This window comes from Cylas formicarius, unplaced genomic scaffold (assembly GCF_029955315.1).
Source record: "Cylas formicarius isolate icCylForm1 unplaced genomic scaffold, icCylForm1.1 PGA_scaffold_6__28_contigs__length_40554024, whole genome shotgun sequence".
Classification (NCBI taxonomy): domain Eukaryota; kingdom Metazoa; phylum Arthropoda; class Insecta; order Coleoptera; family Brentidae; genus Cylas; species Cylas formicarius.
The window spans coordinates 7,281,607-7,305,731 of NW_026844347.1; the positions used below are offsets into that span (position 1 = coordinate 7,281,607).

General features: G+C 33.3%; 2 protein-coding genes across 2 annotated transcripts; both read right to left on the minus strand.

The window, feature by feature from the left end:
* Positions 1–3,116: 3,116 nt before the first annotated feature.
* Positions 3,117–4,507, minus strand: LOC132703376 (putative acyl-CoA-binding protein). The gene is made up of 3 exons (XM_060672598.1): positions 4,356–4,507; positions 4,183–4,297; positions 3,117–3,373 (listed from the first exon to the last, which is right to left on the minus strand). Exons 1-3 carry the CDS (start codon positions 4,368–4,370, stop codon positions 3,246–3,248), a joined length of 258 nt encoding a protein of 85 aa, XP_060528581.1. The 5' UTR covers positions 4,371–4,507; the 3' UTR covers positions 3,117–3,245.
* A 1,076-nt stretch (positions 4,508–5,583) lies between these two features.
* On the minus strand, positions 5,584–23,122 carry LOC132703375 (Bardet-Biedl syndrome 1 protein homolog). Its single transcript, XM_060672597.1, has 10 exons — positions 23,042–23,122; positions 19,794–20,056; positions 16,959–17,154; positions 16,682–16,898; positions 14,972–15,214; positions 14,693–14,921; positions 12,031–12,183; positions 11,849–11,976; positions 7,470–7,604; positions 5,584–6,831 (listed from the first exon to the last, which is right to left on the minus strand). Exons 1-10 carry the CDS (start codon positions 23,050–23,052, stop codon positions 6,628–6,630), a joined length of 1,779 nt encoding a protein of 592 aa, XP_060528580.1. The 5' UTR covers positions 23,053–23,122; the 3' UTR covers positions 5,584–6,627.
* Between the last annotated feature and the right edge of the window lie 1,003 nt (positions 23,123–24,125).

Sequence of the window (24,125 nt, forward strand, 5' to 3'; positions counted from 1 at the left end):
TATATATATATATATATATATATATGATGACACTATATTCCGGGATATCATTCGTTCGCTCGTTGAACTCCGACTGGAATCCTGCAGACGTTTCGCCAAAATCTCACTTGGCATCTTCAATGCTCGCGCTCCGAAAACACTTCGAACACCAAAATATTTCTTTATTTCTGCTCGCTATTATGATTCACCAACTGTCCGTTAAACTTCTACAGAATTAGGCATTGCACACACACATTGTGGAACACAAACACCCGATAAATTAGACCTAGGCTTTTCGCAAATTTTCAAATTTTTCTTTTTATACAGCGCATGAAGCTTTTGGGTTTTTGCTGATATATGCTGATATTACAGTTATAAAGCAACTTTATTTTTTTTTAGAAGGTGCACGTATGCACGAGATTTAATATCTCGTTTTTTACTAATGACCTTGCGGCATTCGATAACCAACATAACCGCTGACAGATCGTCAATAAGTCCGAATCCCGTTAAATCTTCAGGCAAAAAGGAAATTGAAGTGTACATATCGCTATTTAAAAAGAAGAAAAGTGCAGTAATAGTTGCAATATAGAGGCATGTTGTGAAGACCATAGCCACCTGAGACGGATCAATTTTTACCGTTAGAAAATGTAAAAACTAATTATTTGTATCAAAAATTAAACTAAGTACCAGATGAAATTCGTATTCTTCGATATATATTTTTCCCAGAGTTTGTTTATGTCTATTCCGATATTTTCTATACGCGGGAGGGTTATAAAATGTGAATTTGTAAATGACAAGGATCATTAAACAGGGCGGACAACTTACAGGTTATATCCTAAATTTCAGATAACATTCAATGATAGTTTTGAAAAATTCCGTCTGATCCGATTTCAAATCCCAGAACTTATCAATAAAGAGAGCATGAGGTACTACTTTAAAAGCCTTTTGGGAATCTAACAGTACTGCATCCACTTGTAGTGACTTATGACTATTTATAGACATAATGAACAAAACAATAATGAAGAAGCATACTGGGAATGTACTCTGAGGATCCACGATATCTGCTGTCTTTCTCTCCCGCAATAATTAAAAAATAGTCGACCTTCCAACTCCAGTCATTAGAGAACATCCGTCGCTAGATGTTCCTTAAATATAATAACTTCTTCACTAACTGATAGTGGAAAATTATCGGAACCTCTTTTTTGAACACGAATGTCCTTAATTATTCAATAAAATTCTTCTTCCAGTGCCATCCCCTAACGGAGGTTGGCGACCCCTTTTCTAAATACGTCTTTATCTCTTGCAACTTGAAACAGCTCTCCTACACTTATCTGGTGTTCCTTAGCCAGGATTTCTTGTTTCTTCCTATGCCTTTTCTTCCATCCACTCTTCGCTGAATGATAGTCTGTAGTAGTTTGTACTTATTATTTCTAAGAATATGGCCATATGGTTTTTCTTCGTTTGATCGAAATCATTAATTGCCTTTCTTGTCCTTCTTAACACTTCCTCGTTAGTAATTCTTGCAGTTTCTTGATGGTCTGAGCCTTGAGATTCCAAGTTTCTACTTTATATAGTAGTTGTGACCACATGTAGCACACAATAAACTTTAATCTTTGTTTAAGGCATATATTTTTCCGGGCACTGTACGGGTTTTCCTTATATCATCAACTGACCTTGATTGACTGGGTTTTTCGAAATAATCATGAATTTAGTTTTCACAGTATTTATTATAAGTTCCATTTTAAAGCTTTCGTTATTGACCCTGTTCACCAGTAATTCCAGGGATTCAGCCATGATTGCTGTATCGTCTGCGTCTCACCTCCTATCTTAACAACTTCTCATTCCCAAAGGGCCCGATAAAATATTATTTGTGAATATAAATTCAAGAGTGCAGGTGAAAGTGCACACCTCTGCCTAACACCTCGCTAGATAGGCACTTCTTTTATTTCCATTTTGTTTATATTCACGGTGGCTATTTGGTATGTTCTTCAGTTCATATATGGGTTTCGTGCGCTGCACTCTATCAAATGCTTTTTGATAATCTATAAAGCATATGTAAACAGTTTTATTGTAGTCGCGACTTTTATGGAGGAGAACTTTCATTACGAATAATGCTTCTCTGGTTCTCTGAAGCCAAACTATGAATTACCTAATTGTTCTTCACATTTTCTGGATATTCTGTTTTGGATTATTTTCAGTAGGACTTTTACGAGGTGGCACATGAGACTTATGAGTATGTATTCGTTTCCTGATTTCAGAATGTTCGTTTTAGGTAGAGATATGAATGTTGATGTTAACCATTTTGGTGAGGTATTTGTTGATGTATATATATGATTTAGAGTGTTGGTGAGTGTGATTATATTTTCATAGTTCAGTGATTTTAGAAGTTCAATTTGTTTCTCATTTCGACCTTTAGCTTTTTTGTTTTTGCAATTTTTTAGGGCGTGTTTGACTTCAGAGGTTAGTATCTTCGCGTGTTCGACTTCGTTTGTTCTGTCTGTACTATTGATTCTATTATCCTGAAATAACTCTGCGACGTACTCTTCCCAATAATTTTTTATATCGTTCTCTTCCAAAAGTAGATTGTTTTGATTGTCTCTCGTTCCACAGGGCATTTTTTTCTTGTTGTTATCAGTTATTTCTGTTCTTTTCCTGTGCAAATCGAATACATCATGATTCTTCTGTAATTCTTCAATTTTTTTGCATTGTTTCTTCATCCAGTCCTCTTTACCCTTTTTTCTTTCACGTTTAATTCTTCTATTAATGGCGTTATATTGTTGTTTATCTCTGTTTTTATATTTTCTTCTTTCTTCAATGAGCACAAGGATTTCATCAGTCATAAATTTTTCTTTTGTTCAAAGTTCCCCGAGCACTTCTCTCTTTTCATATCTTCTCAATTGTTCGTTTCTGTGTTTAGTTTGGTCTTCTTACAGCTTTCCAACCGGCGTTTTACGTTTAAAGTTTATGATCTGTGTTTAATTTATTACTGCCACAAAAAATCCACGATACCAATAATAGCATTGCATTGTGCATATATATTGTGCAACAGAGAGTTTCAATTTAATAAATATCTATAATAATCAACAGTCAAGATGATATATAACATTTGCGAGTTTTGGTGAATCGAAAGAAGGCTACTTCGACGATATGGGAAAATAAAACATAAAGTGCACTTAAATATATTAGTAATTATCAATCATGTAGGCGGACCCTAATTAAAACTAAACGTAACAACCCTCCCAAGTTATTACAACATTTTTAATTTTTTATGCAAATTTCGGAGCTAAGATCTGCACTTTTGCGATATATTTTTCTTTGGCTGCGTTGCTGTCCAGGCCTTTCTTGCTGCTCCAGGCGTCCCATTTGGCTTTGCCGGTTGCATCTCCAGGTTTCGCTTGAAAAAAATGCAAACTTACTATTTGTGAATTTCGAATATAAGAAATGGACAAGCACTTCAAAATGGCAGGCATTAGAATGTGTCAAACATATAATTATTGGTTGCCTTTTGGAAACATTTAGATTCGGTGTAAAATTGTATTTCAAAATTACGTCAAATAGAGCTTCCATAAAAAAAAAGCATAATGAAAAAGTTATTGCCCAGTAAAGTGGTGAAAAAAGAAAGAAGAAAAAATAAGAAACAACCTACTACAAGAAAAGGGTAGCAACAAGAGAAAAAGAAAATGTAGTAAACAAAGAGCGAGACAGAAAAAATCTGCTATTTATATAAGCCAACTTCATTTTCATAGCAGTTCTACTTCATCCGTAGGATTTTAAAACTTGAAACTCCTTGTCTATTTGTAGTGACCTTATCAATAGTAAATGCTTAGTTTTTATATAAAAGAGTTTTAGAGACTCAATATATATATCTTCAAAGGTTTCATAGGACAAGGAAAAAAGAAAAATTAGATGCAAAGGTCCGAGTTCCAAGGCATTTACATACACGACATGCGAAAAGTATGAAAGAGTATGTGTCTTAAAAAAACATGCTACTAAAAGGAAAATATTTTATTCTTTATTTTTAAACCATTAAAATTAATTATTCAATTAAAATAATTTAATAAATATGTACTGAAACGAAAATAAAATGGATGGCAACAAGAAATTTCTAACTAATTATCTACTAAAAATTCTAACCAACTAATTATCTACTAAAAATTCTAACTAACTAATTATCTACTAAAAATTTACTTATAGGACGCTTACGTGTATTGACATCTCCCGATGTCGCTTGCTTATACAGGGCGTATATCTCCAACATATCTGAATCGGATGGTTTTTTTGAAAATTTCCTAACCTGATCTGCAGCTGACTGAAATTGCTAAACGAACCATTAATCAATTGGTGATTAGCTCAATGTTATTAAATCTGATATTTACCGTTTCTAAGGACATGGTTTTCTTCACTCTTCCAATACAATTTCTGAAATTCGTATGATATAGAATGGCGGTGTTCGCTTTTATATAAACTTGGAAGTTCTTAACTTATAATTTATTAATGTTACAATGCACCTGGCAGGAAAAGTTGACCTACAATTTTATGCAACTGACTGCTTGACAAAGTTACGAACAATTTTATAACTGCTAGATTAGATTGCTCATTGACGGATGGGCGGGTGACTTTTTTATTGCAATACTTTTGAGACCCATCAGTCATAAAATAATACAAATAATATAATCGCGGATTTTGTGCATCAAATTGTTTATCTATCTGGTGGCAAGTATTTAATATATTAATACGGATCTTGAGTGACAACGGTCCATTGTGAAATTGTCGTCGATTAATCATCCAAAAATATACAGCAAACAAAACAAACATGAAGTTTACTTAAGATATAACTCCATTCCAAAAAATTTTTTTATGATGCATTTTTGTATTATAAAATTATTTTCAATTTAAGTTTTTAAAACCAAACTAAACAAATATATATATACTACCATACATATATTTTTCCAATTTTTGTGCCATTTTTCAGTATGTTAAATCCCCTAAAAAACAAATTGGACTGTTCCAAATTTACATATTTATTGGTAACATTTTTTCCATCAAAATGTGTACAGTGTGTCTCATTTATGATGGTTTTATGGTGTAACTCGCTTATTAAAGCCAGAATGTTCCGGCTTTAGGTGGCTATATTTTCATGAAGTGAAAGGCGGGACATAGAGAAATTTACTGATTTTTTAAATACCGGGTGATCTTTTGAAAATTTGAATTTTTTGATGCCCCGTTCGGTTATGCGTAAAGGAAAAAAATGAAAATTGGTCTGCTTTTTACAAAACTTCTGGATTCTTTCTGCTTCGGTTTTTGCTGAGTTGAACTTGCCGATGTTTCCCCAATCATCCAGTGGCTTCTTCAGAGCTTGATTGAAACAGTTCCAGTCAAACTCTGAAGAAGCCAACAGGATGATGACTCAGCAAAAACCGACGCAGGATTAATCCAGAAGTTTTGTAAAAAGTATTACAGTAGCCTGTGGAAGTTTCTTTGAAAAATGAAAACTGTTTTTTTACACAGGATCCAGTGGCGTCATTTTCGTCTGAAACGCACAAATTTCAATGATAAAACTAATCTTGCGTTCCAAAAACAAAAAAAGCATCTCTTTTTGTTACTAAATAAAGAATTTTTTACATAGATTACATACATTTTTACAAAAAATATGCATTGATAATTGTCATATTTTGGGGCAATAACAATTACGAAACAAATCATGCACCACCCATTAAAAAAATAATACTTTGCATTTGAAATACCTCTCATGAGTTACATAGTTTTGACACGCCTAATTAAATTATTAAAATACATACCGGATATTCCATTGAAAAAACATAGGTTTAGCTTGTGTATCAAAATGTTCAAGTTTTAGAAGAAAACTGACTACGCCATTGAATTTTGTCATAGTTTGGAAAGTTTTTATGATTGTTTATCATTTATAAATAATCGATTTCTTGGATGTTTGCTCGATTGATGACCATTGAGGATAAAATGCAAAAATCTCATATCGCACATTGCTGTGAAAAATTCTTTTGATAAAAATTTGCAAAATTTGACTGTTCCAAAATTTGTATACACCTATAGATGTTTTTTTAAAGCCATTACTAGTTAAAGAAGCAAATTAGTGATTATGGTTATCCAGTTATGTAAAAAATTCAATTTGTGGGACACCCGGTAGAAGACAAAATTGAATATTTGTCTAAAGCTATGGAATTTTTACCGTCAAGCTGACTGTGTTCCTGCCACTGTACCAGTACTAATAGCAAAATTTGTCAAAATGATTAGTAACTAGGAAGAATTTTGTTGTTTGATTTACTTTTGATAGAACATATGAAATAACAAAATGCTTGTTCAAAATAACTATATATAGAGAAAGGAATAGACCATATATGTAGAATAAAATTATCAGTTCGTTTTACCGTGTCGTAATTGAAAAAAAACGAAGTTTTGTTGCAATAAACCAGTTTCAAATATTAATTTGGAGAACATTATTCCCTTTTACCCATTTACCCATTTACCCTGCAAACGTTTATCAGAAGTCAAAAATAAAAAAAAATCAAAATAAACTTTTATATTCAAATTAAGTTCTCAATAAATGTAATTACTGTAATTAACGTAAGTACAGTAAATAATAAACTAGGTGTCTTAACTTTGAATATATTTTTAAACAATAAATTCTGTAGGAGGCATATTTATTGTAGCTGCAAGTATCGGTTGTGATTGACCAATCCTAGCGACGAACACTTTTAACATTTTCTTATTGAGCAGTCCCGTATTATCCTGAATTTGGTCTTGAAGTTGAGCGTCGACAATTTCTATAACTCTGGTCTCGATTTTGTATGACAGCCCAGGTGGTATTAGTGGTATCTACAATTTTTGTGACGAATATAAAAAATAAAAATGCCAAATCTCGTCGTTGTCATCAGCTTAATTCTAGGCTCATCCAATTAGGGGAAAGATTTCAACAACGTCAAGTAAGTGTGTATACAACAAATATCATATGATATTTAAACACTCACAAAAATTGAAAGTTTTTACTCATTGAAAATTGAAATATTTAGTGTATGGAGATTTGTTACTAAAAATATTGTTCCTGTTATTTGTTAATGTTTATTTAAGTTTTCGTGTTTTTCTTTCAATTAATTACTCTTTTTCGTTTTATAAAATCTTGGAATTTAGATTTAATTTTTTCTTACCCTGTATTTCAGTTTTCAAAATTTTGGTTATTGCTAAACACAAACAGAAAACACACTGAATGCTCTTATTATACGTTCATACAGAGTGTTTCTTATCTTCGATCTTGGAGGGAAATATACCGTCATTTTCTTAAATGTTTTTCATCCAACTGTTATGAAAATCGGCAGATTTATTGCAAATGTTTTATGAAATCTAACAAAAATGTAATCGACCAACTTTTATATAGACGCCTTGCGACAGAAATAACAATTTCGGTAGAAAATGTAATAATAAACTCAAACAATAATGGTGGTCATTTAAGTATTTACCTCAACAAAATGGCGGCTAAGTTTGTATAATGACGGATTGACGTGAAAGGTAACGAAAACACCCTTGACGTGATTTTCCGGGTTGATATTCTCCAGGCTAAGCACGACCGTGAACTTTGGACCCAAACCCAAAACCTAAAACATTGCTGAATTAATTTATGTTGCTGATATTACATACTTTAAGAAAAACTGTATTCTGGCTTCCCGAAGAGATGTAATACCATACAAGAAGTTTTGGTTTGTTGTAATGATGATATGAAGAGTATAGATTTTCCATTGACAATTTGTTCATAACATAATTCACGACGTTAGTTCGCGAACAATTTGACGAATAGTATGCACCATTTTGATAGCAAATACTCGTCAAACAAATTCTCGAAGTTCTTATCAAATTTATTCACGAAATTAAACTTCTAATTTTCGGCAAATTTTTGCGTCAATTCAGTAACGCCAACTGGTGTAATCATATAGCTATTAGAAATATAAAGGCCCTGCCGATGTTGATAATACAGGAACTTTAATCAATATACGTGTTAGCGAGATTTAAAATCTCGTTTTTCACCAAGAATCTTGAGGCATTCAACAAGCAACATGGCCGCAGACAGGATTTTTACGTCAGTATGTTCTCAAAATCTGCCCAGATCCCATTAAATCTTCAGGTAAAAAGGATGTATATATCGCTGTTTAGAAAGAAAATAATACAGTAGTGAGATAATAGTAGAGTAGTTTCAGTCAAGCTCTGAAGAAGTCAACAGGATGATTGGCGAAACGTCAGCAATTTCGACTAAGCAAAAACCGACGCAGGAGGAATCCAGAAGTTTTGTAAAAAGCAAAAGCCTGTGGAAGTTTCTTTGAAAAAAAAAATAGATTAGTATGTGGTTTAATTCACATTGATGTGGCAAAAGGACTACCCTACACATTTTATTGAATCAATATTATTGATTATTATTATTATTATTATTATTATTATTATTATTATATGATAAGAAAAAAACTGTACTCCTTACACGTTCAATGATCAATATTGAAATTGGTTCAATACTATTGAAACCTAAGGTAGGCTTAATATTCGTTTTGAAGCAATTTCTTCAACAACAAATTTCGTATAAAGAGGTTTATTCCAAAGTAAGCCAATGAATTATGTAATTGTTTTCGAAGAAAACGTTGGTATTTTTTCGGATTTTCCTAAGTGAAGGAATAAGATCTAGCATTTGCTGGAAATTGTCTACATGACAGTCCCCAGACCATTTTCATTGAAATGCTAATAAACCGCCACGAACAATCCATCTTTGCTAATCTTTTACTTTTCCCGATGGTGATTTTATTCCAGTGGACCGTCCTATAAACGCTTGCCTCGCTCTTTTTAAATTTTTAACCTGTCATGAAATCATCCCTTTCCATTTCCGATGTTATTTTGTCCCAGGCAAGCATTTCTTTTTTCAAATAAAACGAATGTATTATTCTTCTGTTGTCAGTCTTTTCAGATATATTTATTACAGTTTTTTTTCTTGTACTTTTCTGGTGACCTGATGAGGTCGCATTTACTGTCGTACACAAGTCGGTATATTATTGACTGCCCAACTGCAGTCATATTTAAACACATTTTAACTATTTTTCCAACTCCGAATGTTTTGGTGGCGAATTTTTGGAAAGCGTAATTTTATTAATCCGTTTTTTCTGAGCAACAAATTCAGAATAGAAATTTGTCAACTACTGCGTCTGGGCTTTCACAAGACTTAGCATTATATCAAAACTTTCTTTCGACACACACACACACACACACACACACACACACACACACACACACACACACACACACACACACACACACACATATATATATATATATATATATATATATATATATATATATATATATATATATATATATATATATATATATATATATATAATCAAGAACATCAATTAATTACCAAGACAGTAGAAAGACTGTAACTTAAACATTTCAACTAAGTAAGAACTGTAACGAATACAACACTTTCCAAATAACGAAAAATAATGTAGAATTGTTTATCGTTAGTCTAAGGTTCTGAGGAAATAAACACAGTCCGACGTTCTGGTAAATTAAATAAGACTATAATATTTTCACTTATTTACACAGCGCACAACAACTTCTTTTACATTTGTCATGGACAACAACAGTTAGTCTACCAGTCTTTCGTCTAACAATTCGTTTACTCGTCTTTCGTCTAACAATTCGTCTACTCGTTTTTCGTCTGATTAAAGAAAAAGAGTAAGCGGCACGGCATTCCGCGTTACCCACGTCTTTTGCGTCTTTTTAGTTTAATCGTCTAATACATAATGCCCCCGGTCAAGTGTCGTGACCCGCTTTTAAACCCTTCGTCGGTACGCATCAAAAGTAGACCCGAACTTTCAGGAAACACCGCAAAACGGCTTGCTTTTGTGTTCGGGTCACGTCCGCAAAAAGAAATAATGTAAACATAACCCTTTGTAATTGCATGCAGAAATAATAAATAAATAAATATCGCGCTGGCGAAAACTAAACTAAAGGATATATTTCATCTACAATAATATGAGGATTATTCTGGAAATTATTGTCGAGTATCTGAAACGGCGACTAGGGTGCGTGGTTACCTTCTTAATTTGTTTATTTCTATCATTTGAAGTAGTATAAGTATAACATCGATAAAAATACAATTCAAAGTTTACAGAAAAAATTTTTGAAATTCCTTTCTTACAAAGAAAATGTTAATCATCCAGGACTTAAATGACGCGAGAACGCATTTTAAGCCCTTAACATTCGAAGATAGAAGGGGGCCGATATTCTTAACTTGCATAAAATTTGGAATGTTCGTGTTGGCTCCTTTTTGATATTAAGTAGAATATTATGTAATATGTATGAGTAAGTTGGAACCATATGGGAGACTTTTTTTATTATTAATGTTAATGAAATGTTCTTAAAACAAGTTGACCAGGACTAACGCGATTACACCAATTCACATAAAAAAAAATATTCATTTTTGAAATGTATTTAAAAAAAAGCGTATTATATCAAATTTATATTTTTCAAAATTAATTTAATGTTTAATCTGCAGAAGAGTTTTGGAAAAATTTGGAAAACTTTAAAAAATTATTTCAACCCTTTTAAATTTGCCAAATATATAGATATAGATATATGATGCAATGATAGAATGACTGGCGAATTAGCTTTTGCTACAGCAGGGGTGCCTAATAGGTAAACCTTTGGCGGGGTTTAAAAAATAACTAACATCACATTTTTTACTCCTCGACGATGATTGGAGAAATCTATTTAGGAATTATGAAGAAATGATTTACAAAATCTTTTAAAAAACATCGGAATGAATAAATTAACTGAAATTATATGGCAATACGATGACGCTTCTTCTTATAATGTTGCTGCAATTAATATTCAGAGATTACTCTTCCAGATATTTTTTGTGGGGTTGTTTACAAAACATGACATTGCAATATAGATGACATTGTTAAAGAATTAATTTGTTGTGAAATATATAATATTAATAATTTGCAATGAAGGACATTTTCAACATTTAGCTCAATAGATATTTCGAATTTATTTTATTTTTTCGCCACTTTCGAACAATTGGATAATTGAATTGAACAATTCAAGATATACCAGAACTGTCATAATTAAACAAAAGGCGTTGGCATGGCGCCCTTTTGGATAATTCTGACCTTAATGTAGAAAATTATTATAACATGTTAAATATTTCTGAAATCAGCGTAAAAGGCTTTTCTTTTCCATATAATATACAGGATTTCCAATGTAAAATGTAAAAAATACAATTTGATATAATATAATTTTTTGCCACACTGCAACTTTTGTATTAAACTTTGTTATCTAAAATATATAAACCAAATTAGATCTTATAATGGATCACCCGCACCAATAACAATGCAAATTTTGCTGTAGTTCCGTGTAATCTAACATTGGTTGACAAACTGATGGATGTTGAATTTTTTTTTCAAGCCCATATTTTGCTGTAGCGTTTAGTAATCAATTTTTGTAGAAAACATTTTTGGATATTGGAAAATTAAAAGGTTCTTTACTCTTGAGCAAAAAACTAGTACTCTACTGGAAAAAATGGATGCCTGATTTTAAGAATAATAAGTTTTTGTTCTTAAAATTATTAATAAAATTTTTTTTCATATGACGTACCTACGTCGCCAACTTTATACATGCTTTTTTTGAACCTGAAATTCATGCAAACTTTACTACAAGCTTTTCGGATGGATGATTTCAACGGTAAAGATTTAGCTGACTACTTTGTGGACCGATGCGGAGACTATTAGGAACAAACCTAATAATAAGCCAATTCACCTAAACTTCGACATTTATTTCCTGTTGAAATACCTACTTGCGCTGACAATTTTATTTGTTCTTTTTGATTGCCGGTGGAGGATTGATCGGTAAACGCTTGGCAAATTGCTTTGGCGACGGTCAGTCGGAATGTTAACAGATCTTGCTGAAACATCTGGTGGATTTCTGAAAAAGCTAAAATATTAAAAACAAAAGAAGACGCAAATTGGAAATACAGACCGACAGCGTGTTGTCGTTCCCTCGCGGTTTGTTCCAAAAAGAGTTTGCTGCGTTTGGGTAAAGACAACGTACCCTGAGTAGTTTGATTGGACTCCTGGTTTCTGACTTTAAATTCGGCAGTCCTTTTTAATATCTTGAATATTATAGAGCCGTCTGAAACATTTTACAATATGTTAATGGTCACTTGTCACACTTTTGCCATATGTTTTTTCAATATCATGTACCGTTCAATAGGAATAAACTTCTAAAATTAGAATTTATTTGTGCCTTTACAGCAGTTCAGGGATTTCGGACGTATGACCACTATAAACGATTAATAAACTGCAGCAGTTTGTGGATTTAGGATATACAGGGCGTTTCTGATTTCACTAAAGTGGGTCTCAAAGTTGGCTTTTGACGGTTTCTCCTCCAAAAAGTAATTATGACCACGCAACCGATAATTTATACGTAGGTATAATGTTTTAGTCACGTCATCGATGACGCGATTGCTAAAAACCACCATCGCCAACTATAGGGCTGAATTAATTGGAATTTAAATTTCCCGCTCATGATTCAGTTGGTAGCACTTATATAAAAAATGTGAATTTGCCAAATCTATATGCTCATATCCTTGATTGAGGGAGGTTATATTCGGATTATGAATTTTGCAAGATTCCGAAACAGTCCTTGCAGGGAACTCGTCTCATTTTTGTTACAAATGTCCTTTGTTCCGTGTGACCAAATAGGAAATTTTAATGTTTGGACTTTGCATTTTCAACGAGTAGCAAAACTTAGGTCTGTCCACTGTTTGTGCTATTTTATAGGCAGTCAAAAATTACGAAGTTTCTTCACTTCAAGCAGAATCTCTAACATATCAAACTAAGCAATGTATACAAAAGTAAGCCTTTTTACATGCCATTCTCATAGAATCTTAATAGTAATAGAATAGCAGTTGGAGATTTAATTACCTCCAATAAATTAAAAGGTGTAGATCCGAAAATAGATCCATAATTTATGTAGATGAAACTTGGACCGATACATAATCCAAAGGGCGAGTTGATTCTAATAAAAAGTATCAAACAAAGGCACCTTCACATAAAAAAAACATATCACTGGATCGGAAGAGGGATTTATTACAAACAGATTGCTATTTTCTGCGACTTTAGCTTGGACTATCATGAAGATACAAATTTAGAAGTTTAAAACTATTTTAAAAATGATGTTTTAAAAAATATTCTGGATAATAGCGTGTCACTATAATGGATAATGCAAGCTGTCGCAACTGCTTCCTATAAGATGCAACAAATTCATGAAGTATTTATCCTTAAATCGAAATAGTTGAGGTGTGCGCTTCAATAAATTTAAACATTCATTATAAAATTTGAAGGTGTCCATTCTAAACAATTTAAAATTCTTCAAATTTAAAAAAAAACATTTGTTAACTATATAACATACACTGATCTACAATCGTTTCTTAATAAAATTATTTTATGGTACCTGGATAACAAATTAATTTTTAACAGACAAAGCAAATGCCGTATTCTTCAGAACCAAAACCCAAACAGTCTAATATAAAAACAATAGGCAATCCCAGCGTAGACAATAAAAACCTACGCATGTCTGAAAATACAAAATTTTTGGGCATATTACTGAATGAACATCTGAACATAAACAATTAATAATTAAAAATTAATTCTGCTATCGTATTAGGGCGGTTGGTAGGTATATGAACTAATAAACACTAACAGTTTTATATTTTGCTAAGTACGAATCAGGAATGAAATACGGAATAATCTTTTGGGGAAAAATATTACTATTCATGTTTTATAAGTTTTATAATGGAATATAATCAAATGTGCCGAAATGGGTTGACAGTATACGCTCTATGCAAATTTAAATGCCATATGTTCCTTCACAGAAATAAACATTTATTTCAACAACTAAATACAGAAAATTATAATACGAGATCGGAATATAACACCTATCGCTTACAAATCACTCAAAAGCGTCCTAAGTATATATGTGTAAAACTCTTTAATAAACTACCTCTGAATGTTAGACGTATTAATAATAGGAAAGCGTTTAAAATAGAAATTAAAAAACTCTTAATTGAACTTAAGCCTTATAGCAACTATCTAAACATGTAAATAATCCTTATGTAACATATAATGTAGTATTACGATTGTTCTAGCAATAAGTGCCTCTAGTCGTAGAAGACCTTTGGTCTTTAACATCATTTCATTTATTGTTAACCTGAAATAAAGAACTATCTATCTATCTATCTATAGATATATAAAACAATAATAAAATGGAAAGATTCATAAATTCAAAAGAACGGCAATTACCAGAAATATTCGCATCTTGTACCACAACATATTTTCTAGTTGCGTTAAGAGAGAACTTTTTGAAAATTTCTGTGGTTTGGTCTTTACCTCGAAATCACTCGATATGGTTAGCAATTTAATAATAATAATAATCCTAATAATAATAATAATAATAATAATAACAGTGTTACAGATATTTAATTATCATCTAGAAGCTTTTTATAAGAAGAAATATTGAAGAACAGATTTATTAACGTAACACACAATACTTACAGGAAATGTCAACTAACAAAAACTAACTGACATATTTGAAAATAATCACAATAAACCACTAGGGTAGGATAACTAGGGTACTATACCTGAAGTGATTATGGTCATAACGTTTTCCTCTTGACCGAGGTGACCAAAAGCTAGAACAGACGGGGTGTCGGGTACAGACACGTAGTCGACCACATGTCTACTGCTATACACGTGAATGGGTCCGCTTTTAACACCAACAGCGAGCAACTGCGTATTCAAATGGAGGATATCGACTACGCACAAACAAGTAATGGAATTCGTCATGACGATAGACCACAACCGATGACCCTAAAGGTAGATACTAGGAATTTCGAAAATACAATTTGAAAAACTGTTACTCGTTTTGTAAAACAATTTAGGGTCTTGTCGTTGCAAGCTATCACGATCAGATTGTCGCCCGGTATCAATTCCATATCTACGATATCGTTTTTCCAGTTTATAATCGATTTTCCTTCAAGCCATTCTCTTTTTAGAATGCAGACGTGCCCTTCCCTGGTCGCGATTACAATTTTATACTCTATTTCGTACGCTCCCGCGGATTTCATGATGAACGGGGTGGTTTCAATGCTGCAAACGTTCGCCTGAAATAAAATGCAATCGCAGAACATTTTAAATAATCTGCGGGGTCATTCATAAAGAATATACTGGAGATACTAGGCACGAAAATATTATTATTGAGGTCAACATGCTTCAATCGAAATCGAAAATTGGCAGTTTTAGGTTTTTTGACTTGATAAATACGAATTGGAAACTCTTATGGAGAGAAACTGAGAAATGGAGGATGGCGCAAACAACAGTGACCCGTCACAGTTTTGTTGTAAAGTTCTTTTCAAATGTATTTTCTTGCTCTCCAAATATCACGGCTTCTGGTTATATTTCAATCATGTCTTAAGGAGTAAAGTTTATCCATATATATGGAAAAAATCTAAATTTTGTCCAATTCTGAAGGCATGACAATGTCTGTATTTTTTGTAATTTCCAGCACCAGCACCGTCTCATGCACTACTAACCTTGTCTATATTACTCATAATATCTCAGAAGTTTTGAACAAAAGCCAACAGGTCGTAATTTGCGTAATTTTCAGAGTATTGAACTTTAGAATTTTAATAGAATCGTATCTCGACAACATGTTTAATATAGAAACTTGAGTTTTTGTTGCTGCGGCATAGATGCCTCATGGGTCGAATTTCCGTCCCCTACTTTTTTTGATTTTCATCAACGATTTGTCCATGAAGTTAAACTTGCTTCATTTGTCGTATTCGGATGACCTAAAGACTTTTTCTGGACATCACCAAACAGATTGATTGCAAGGAATTACAAATAATAGTCGTATGTTCAAACTTAACGGATCTGGGTGTTGTGTTTGACACTAACTTTAGTTTTATTGAACACGTATCAAGAATACCGGCAAGCGCATCTAAATTAGTGGACTACTGTGTTAGAAAATGGCGAGGTCTGTCCAACATCTCTTCCCTCTTAAAATTGTTGACACAACGTTTATAAGGAATAAACTTTCATAATTTTTCAGTCATCTATAATATGTTGCTCCCCTATTTACGAAAATCGTACTCCTAGTTTGGAGAGTATCCAGCGTAAATACCGAAAATATGTTCACTTATGTTATATGAATATTATCCTCCAAGGTGATTTGATCAATTTTTGTTACTCAAACTATTTAACTATTTAAGTTCAGGTTGTCCAACTTGTCAACAATTTTTCAAACTGTCCCATTTTTAATTCTACGCTAGAATCAGCGTAGTGCTAACGTGTTTTATAATTTTAGGAGTAGGACCAATGTGATAGTCACATCACAAATTTATCAAATGCGTCTAAACTTTATTTGCGTAATATTAATCTTGACTCACGGTTCGAGATGTCTAGGTTTTAAAAACTAAAATACCGAAAACTTTAGAACCTTAAGATATAACCTTTAAGTTGTTGACCCTGATTAATGATCTATGTCTCTCGCATTAAAAAACCAAATATAGAACCGACCAAGACCGAACAAGACTTGCTAAGTTATACAACGTGGAGATTCTAGCCCTTACCTGCTGAAGAATAGAAAAATTTTGCGGATCCAAAACATAAACGTTCCCAAATTCCGTGGCGACAACGGGACAAGACAAGTCGTGTTTATTATGCGAAGTTTTTCTCAGCGTGGTGGTGCACGTTATAGTGTTATCCTTCGTCGGTAAACTGTTCATATATTTGTTGACAAATTCCTCGGTTTTGAGGTCGGATGGCAAATTGAGGAGATACTGAGATCTAACGAAACGTTATTGGTTAATCGATACGCATATTCACTTACCAATTTTAATTGTTCACCTCGAGCTCAACGAATGGTACGGCACGCTTTTCAACGTTTCCAAAAACGTGCCGACTTGAACCTGCTTTTCATCTAGCACCTTCTTCCACGCCTCCGATTCTACCGACGTCAGAGGACAGCTAGGCACGCGGAATTTGTAGAATGGCTTTAAGTTCTTGTACATGAACAAGTCTGATCCACATGCCACTCCGATGGCTAAAAGAAACAAACATCGTATCACTCGGTTTTCGGGTTTTCGGAAACTGCAATAAATGTGGCGGACGTAGAACTCAAAATTTCGGTATTCAATTTTATGGTGCAAATATTTCGACAGAAATTACATACATCCATTACGAACATCCATATCGCTATTATATAATATAGTGGGCCTAAAATTAATACTTTGGCTAAGCTTAACTTTGGCAGGTATGACATTTTAATACATGTTAAACAGCGACCTTCACAAAATTTAATTCGTCCCGTCCCGCAAAATTTGATTTTATATTAGTATTATTGGATCTTAACATTACATGGTAATTTTAAAAAAATCATTAAAGCCTAGGTCCACAAATAATTATTTTTCGAAATATGGCGCTAAAACAACATTCAAACCATGCGAAAATAATTATTTTCAAGAAGCATTCGCGTTTTATTAAACTTGTGTTCTTTTATTGGAACAACCTGTCTAAAAAATATAAAACATATAAGAGCTATTTCAACTGTTCAATATTTATTTTTTTTATGAATAGGCCATGTAAAATGCAGTTAACAGTTAATATTCCGGATTCCCTCTACGAAGATAAGATGTAGGCTCTACCCGAAGACTCATTCTAAATAGTGTCGCTATTAGTTCGTATAGGTGGTTCGGTGTAGCCTTGATTAGATCAGAGGAATATTACTGGGTGAATTTGGATGTGGGTAACAAAGCGCTAGGAAGTGGTATTATACCCTCAGAATGCTTCAAATACTATGGAGAAGATTACACCGAGCCATACATGAACCTCCCCGTGGAAATATGGATATGTCAGCGAGCATCACAATAGAAAGATTAAAACCATAGTTCGGGTTTAGGCAAAGGAGTTCTATCATCGAGCAGCTTTTAACTGCTAGTTAGCTGATGAAAAGCAGCTGAGAACTTGATTGGGTCGAGATGATTCAACTGTGGAAAGCTGCGAAGGAACTGGGCATCTCGAAAAAATTAGTAAAGATGAGCCAAGCCTGCATTAACGGAACGCAAAGTAAGGTGAGAATAGTCCGCAAATCCATATATGTTATCGAAATCAATAGTGACTTGAAACAAACTGCTCTATCCCAAACTCTTTTCAATATTGCATTGGCATATGTCGTGAGAAAAGCTGAGATGCATAACTACCGTAGTCTTTATACGAACAATGAACGGAAAGTATTATTGGTGTTTGCAGATGCTGTGGACATAGTTGCCAACACCTCACTAGATATAAATACTAGATACCTTCGCTGCAATCGAAAGTAAAGTACGCACCGTGGGACTAAAAGTTAACGATATGGTTTTTCAACAGCATATGAATTTAAACCTTCCAAAAGTTACCCTTTCTTTTAACTGGGCTCGAAATAAGAATCATTTTTGCACTTGATGCCCTTTTGGTTGTAGGCGTCTGTGAAAGCTTGGATTTGTAATGACATTGTTGTCGGGGATATTTTTTAAAATAATTTTTTTTACAAACAACTCTAATAGAGGGTGGCGGGGCTAATAAATATGTCGGTTTCTTCTTCTTCGAGCCTCCATTTCAATTTATCTAAAGTGAGATTGAAAATCATTAGGTTTTCTTCTTTCATTCAACTGTTAACAATATTCTTCATCGAGGATATTGACATTTTTGTAGATTAATGAATCCTCAACGTATTAAACATTCGTACACATTTTTTACAATTTCACATATAGCAGAGGACATTGGCGTGTCACACGCGTGGATCGCGACCTTACCAAAGCTTACATGAATTTACTGACACATAGTTAATTACGTAGATAGCTTCTAATTTGCCGAAAACTTTGATTTTCATTAAAGTCTGTTCATAGATTTAAGAAAGTGATTAACTGATACGAATTAAGGAAAGATCCGGGCAAGCTGTAAGAATGAAATATGGCCGAACAGGTCCGTACTTTGCTTAGAATTTAATTATTTGAGGTTTTGTTAGTAAAGATATTAAAGAATATTTATTTATTTATGTATGTATTTATGTTTAAATCTAAAATAAAATTACAAATTATTTTTATTACCTACTTAAATTACTTAAAATTATTCACATAATAAACTTTCAAATAAATCAGCGGTGGTGTCGTCATGGTAATCCAAAGAAGAATTTTTAATATTTTTCGCAGACAGAGAAAGTCCATTTGGAATCCAACCATCTTTAGAGCCAGCATGCAAAATAGTTATTCTTTTATCTCTTTTTGATGGCGCGATTATTCACAATTTTCCATACAGTTGATGTTGGAATTTTCGTCAATGTGGCCGTTTCTTCTAAAGATGCTTGCTTGCTGGCACCACGTTCAATGAGAGTCAAATAAACATTGTTTATAACTTGTGTTTTCTACATTTGGGCGGAAGCATCTCCTGAGATACACTAGACTCGCATATATTTTGCATAATCCGCACACGATTCAACACACACTGTATTACATACGAATGATTACTAATAAACTTATACTAAATAGTACATCAAACCAAAGAATATTAAAGACAGGCAGGTATAAAATTATTTTCTATTACGGACCACAATTTTACCTGAATTTAAATTCCGAAACTTTAGGTAATAATCTTGTTGCATTGTATGTTAATGACCACCCTTGGATAATCCCAATGAACAGACCATACCTGGTATCCTCGGCTCTAACTCGTCGCAATAAAACGTAATTAACGAATTGGGTACGTCGTGAAGAATTTCGTCTGATACCAGCTGTGTTCCGTTATATGATTTAAGCCTGCTTTGTGAGTAATACTCTAGATTGATGTCGGTGAGCACCAAGCGGTAGCTTCCGTCTCCCGTTACGTCAGCTAGGACCGCATTTCTCGGTAGGGTCCTTAAGCCCGCACTCCTGTCAACGTACGCTTCCAACCATCGGGACGTTGTGAGTTCTCTGAAATACAGTGTTTCAAAGATATACATATAATTCAAATTTCGCAATAGTTCAATGAAGGACTATGCCAAAACAGAATTAACAAAGTTGAACAAAAAATTAAATTATTCGGTCAAAACAAAATGTTGGATATTATTTTCGTAATTTCTAATGGAAAAATGATTGATAATATTCAAAAATGTCAGCTATGGGGTAATGCGGTGCCCTTCGAGAGAATTTAAAAAAAAAGTACACTCTATAACTTTTAAACGGCTTGAGATTGCGATTTGAGATCTACATTTTTTTGACAATATGTAGTCAATGTTGCACTTCCGGTTTGAGCGGAAACGATAGTAACTTTCGAATTTTAAATGGCACAACCTATTGTTTTTGCATTTTTGGATTCAGGAGATCATTCTACGTAGGATAGGACTGTTTTTCTCTTTTTTTTTGAATTTTTATTTAATTTTTGAAAATTGTGACCATCATAAATACTATTTTTCTACTCCCGTCTGTAAAATACCTAATTACCCACCGATCTAGCGTGCGGGAAGAGTCACATTACCACGTCAGCTTCATTTCCGCACTTGTTGCATAATATACTATTACCGTGTCACCTGATCATGGAAAAAATTGTAAATGAAACTATTCTCTACTTGTCTAATGGCAAATAGCATTTAATATAATGAACTATTAATTTTTTAGGATAACCTACTTTTTTTATATAGCAGTAGAAAAATAGTATATTATGCAACAAGCGCGGTAAACGGCATTTTACTCACGAGTTTATTTGACACGAGGGGAGCGAGTTTTTAATAAACGAGTGAGTTAAAAAGTTTACCGAGCGTGTTGCATACTATGCTTTTTCTACGACCATTCGCTGACATGACCTTCAGAATTAACAAACGTCAAAATTCAAAGCGTTAGAAATATCTCCGAAAACATCCGATTGCTCCCAAATCCATACGGTAAAATCCCGGAAATATCCGGAGTGGCTCGGATTCATGGGAAACGAAACTGACGTGGTAAAGTGACGCTAGATCGGTGGGTAATTTGATATTTTACAGACGGGAGTAGAAAATTAGTATATTATGCAACAAGTGCGGTAAACGGCATTTGAATCACGAGTTTATTTGACACGAGCGAGTTTTTAATAAACGAGTGAGTTTAAAAGTTTACCGAACGTGTTGCTTCAATATACTTTTTCTACGACCGTTAGTTTTTGCCTACATAAACTCGTGAGTCAAATGACGTATACCACACTTCTTGCATAATATACTACTTTCTACGACAGTTAGTTTTTGGGGACATTTTCCCAAAACAACACGAATACATTCACTGACATGACCGTCAGAATTGATAAACGTCACAATTCAAAGCGTGGGAAATATCTCCGAAAACATCCGATTGCTCGCAAATCTGTGCGGTAAAATCCCGGAAATGTCCGAAGTGGCTCGGATTTATGGGAAACGAAACTGACGTGGTAAAGTGACGCTTCCCGCACGCTAGATCGGTGGATAATTAGGTATTTTACATACGGGATTAGAAAATAGTATATTATGCAACAAGTGCGGTAAGCGGCATTTGACCCACGAGTTTATTTGACACGAGCGAAGCGAATGTTTAATAAACGAGTGAGTTAAAAAGTTTACCGATACATACTATACTTTTTCTGCATACTATATTTTTTCTACGACCGTTAATTTTTGGGGACATTTTCGTAAAACAACAAGAATACATTCACTGATATGACCGTCAGAATTGACAAACGTCAAAATTCAAAGCGTGGGGAATATCTCCGAAAACATCCGATTGCTCCCAAATACGTGCGGTAAAACCTCGAAAATATCCGTGCGGGAAGCGTCACTTTACCACGTCAGTTTCGTTTCCCATGAATCCGAGCCACTTCGGATATTTCCTCAGATTTCCTCGGATATTAACTCACTCGTTTATTAAAAACTCGCTCCGCTCGTGTCAAATAAACTCGTGAGTCAAATGCCGTTTACCGCACTATTTTTCTACTGCTATATGAAAAAACTAGGTTATCCTAAAAAATTAATAGGTCATTATATTAAATACTATTTGCCATTAGACAAGTAAAAAATAGTTTCATTTACAATTTTTCCCATGATCAGGTGACACGGTAAATAGTATTTATGATGGTCACAATTTTCAAAAATTAAATAAAAATTCAAAAAAACAAAAAAAAAGAGAAAAACCGTCCTATCCTACGTAGAATCTCCTGAATAAAAACATGCAAAAAATATAGGTTGTGCCATTTAAAATTCGAAAGTTATTGTCGTTTCCGCTGAAACCGGAATTGCAACTATTGACTACGTTAGTATTCGTTGGGTCACTGTGCATTGCTTTTGCATACATAATAATACAGTTTCAGGCAAGCTCCGATGAAGCCAACAACATGATTGGCGAATCGTCAGCAAGTTCGATTCAACAACAACCGACGAAGAAGGAATCCAAAAGTTCTGTAAATAGTCTTACAATAGTCTGTGGAAGTTTTTTTGAAAAATTACTCCACCCCTTTCCTGAAATAGACTTTAGGAAAGCAAAACCACTGAGTATTAACTTCAATGAAAATAAACCAGTTGCAGACAACCGCGCACTGTTGTCAATTTAATATATTATCTACGAGGTAATAATAATTGATCTCACCTACAGAGTGGCTCGATAGTGAGGCAAAGTACTAATATCATCATTTAAATATCCTTCATTCTAAAAACGTGTAGCTTTTTTTTTTCACTATCAAGATTGATCACTGAAATATATTATAATTAACTATTTTTTCGTTGCTATATAGTGTTTAAAAAAATATGAAAATTAAAAAATATTCGATAATTTTATTCATAATTGTATTATTATGACACTACTTTTTCCATTAGTATAGGTCAAAAAATGGCTGACTGCATATACTCACTTTAAGTGTTAGTATGCTGGTAGAACTTTTGTAAGGCGTATCATGAACATTTTGAAAAATAAAGCCATACGTACCTGCTATTCATAATGACCCTTCAACCAGCGTTGTTTACAATGAGGTGTACTAATAGGTTGCTAGGCGACCGAGGACTAAACAGTTCCAAGTTAATGTTATCAGGATTGCCAAATTTAAATGATAATGCGAATTTATTTTACGACAAAATTGTGTGATCTCGAAAAAGATCCTAAAAAAATATGTTACTACTATGTTACAGTTTTTAAGAAACACGGTTTCTGTATAAAACATGCAGAGGAATGTGAAGCCATTATCATTTATTACGAAGATATTCATGATCTCGTAAAATTTCTCTGATTGCCTTTTGTGCTCTGTTTCTTGACGCGAGCGCGTTATTACAATGTAAAATTATTGAACCTATGATTATTGTCAACGGTCTTGAGAGTAGCGGACAGATAGTGTGTTTAAAATTATAATTCCAGTAATACTCAGGTTCTTGAGAATAATTAGTATTAATGAAGTTGTTGTTGAAAAACAGATTAGAAAAACTGCACTTTATTGTTATAATTATTATTCTGAAATCTTACGTTAGGAGTTGCAAAAATTGTTGAAATATGTTCGAATATAACTGGTGTTGTACAGTCAACAATATATCAACTTGTGCATGAAGATAAACGGGGCCCAAAGAGAAGTATGACAAAAAAATTAAATGACTGCCATCAGAAATATACTCTTAAAAAAAGAAATACCTACCTTGGAACAAATAATGTCTGATTGGAAAAAGCATTATTTGATTCCACCCATGGGTAAGAAGAAATTGTCGAAATCTTTGAAAGAAATGAATTTTCGTTACGAAAAAAGCCAAAACCGAAAATCATTTTTTACAAATAAAGACGAAAACAGGAATACCTACTATCTGGACGAAAGTTGAGTAACTTAATGAATAAAAATTTAAAAAGCGCGGGTCAAGCCATCCTTATTATTTTTCTGTACTCCAACGACTATAGTTTATCTGAGTATTCTGATTAATCAGAACATGAAACTCCCTTAATTACCCTGAAAAAAATTATCATCGTTGTCATTTTTCAGACATTCCAGATGTTGCCAGTATTGGCAGAAGTTATATCAAAATGTACCAAATCC

Coding starts and splice junctions, on each gene's coding strand:
- LOC132703376 (XM_060672598.1), bottom strand. Junction 3,374..4,182: donor ATCGGGAGATGTCAATACAC/GTAAGCGTCCTA, acceptor ATTTTTTTCAAG/CGAAACCTGGAGATGCAACC.
- LOC132703375 (XM_060672597.1), bottom strand. Junction 12,184..14,692: donor TATGACCATAATCACTTCAG/GTATAGTACCCT, acceptor AAAATGTTTCAG/ACGGCTCTATAATATTCAAG. Junction 7,605..11,848: donor AAATAAAATTGTCAGCGCAA/GTAGGTATTTCA, acceptor GCAATGTTTTAG/GTTTTGGGTTTGGGTCCAAA.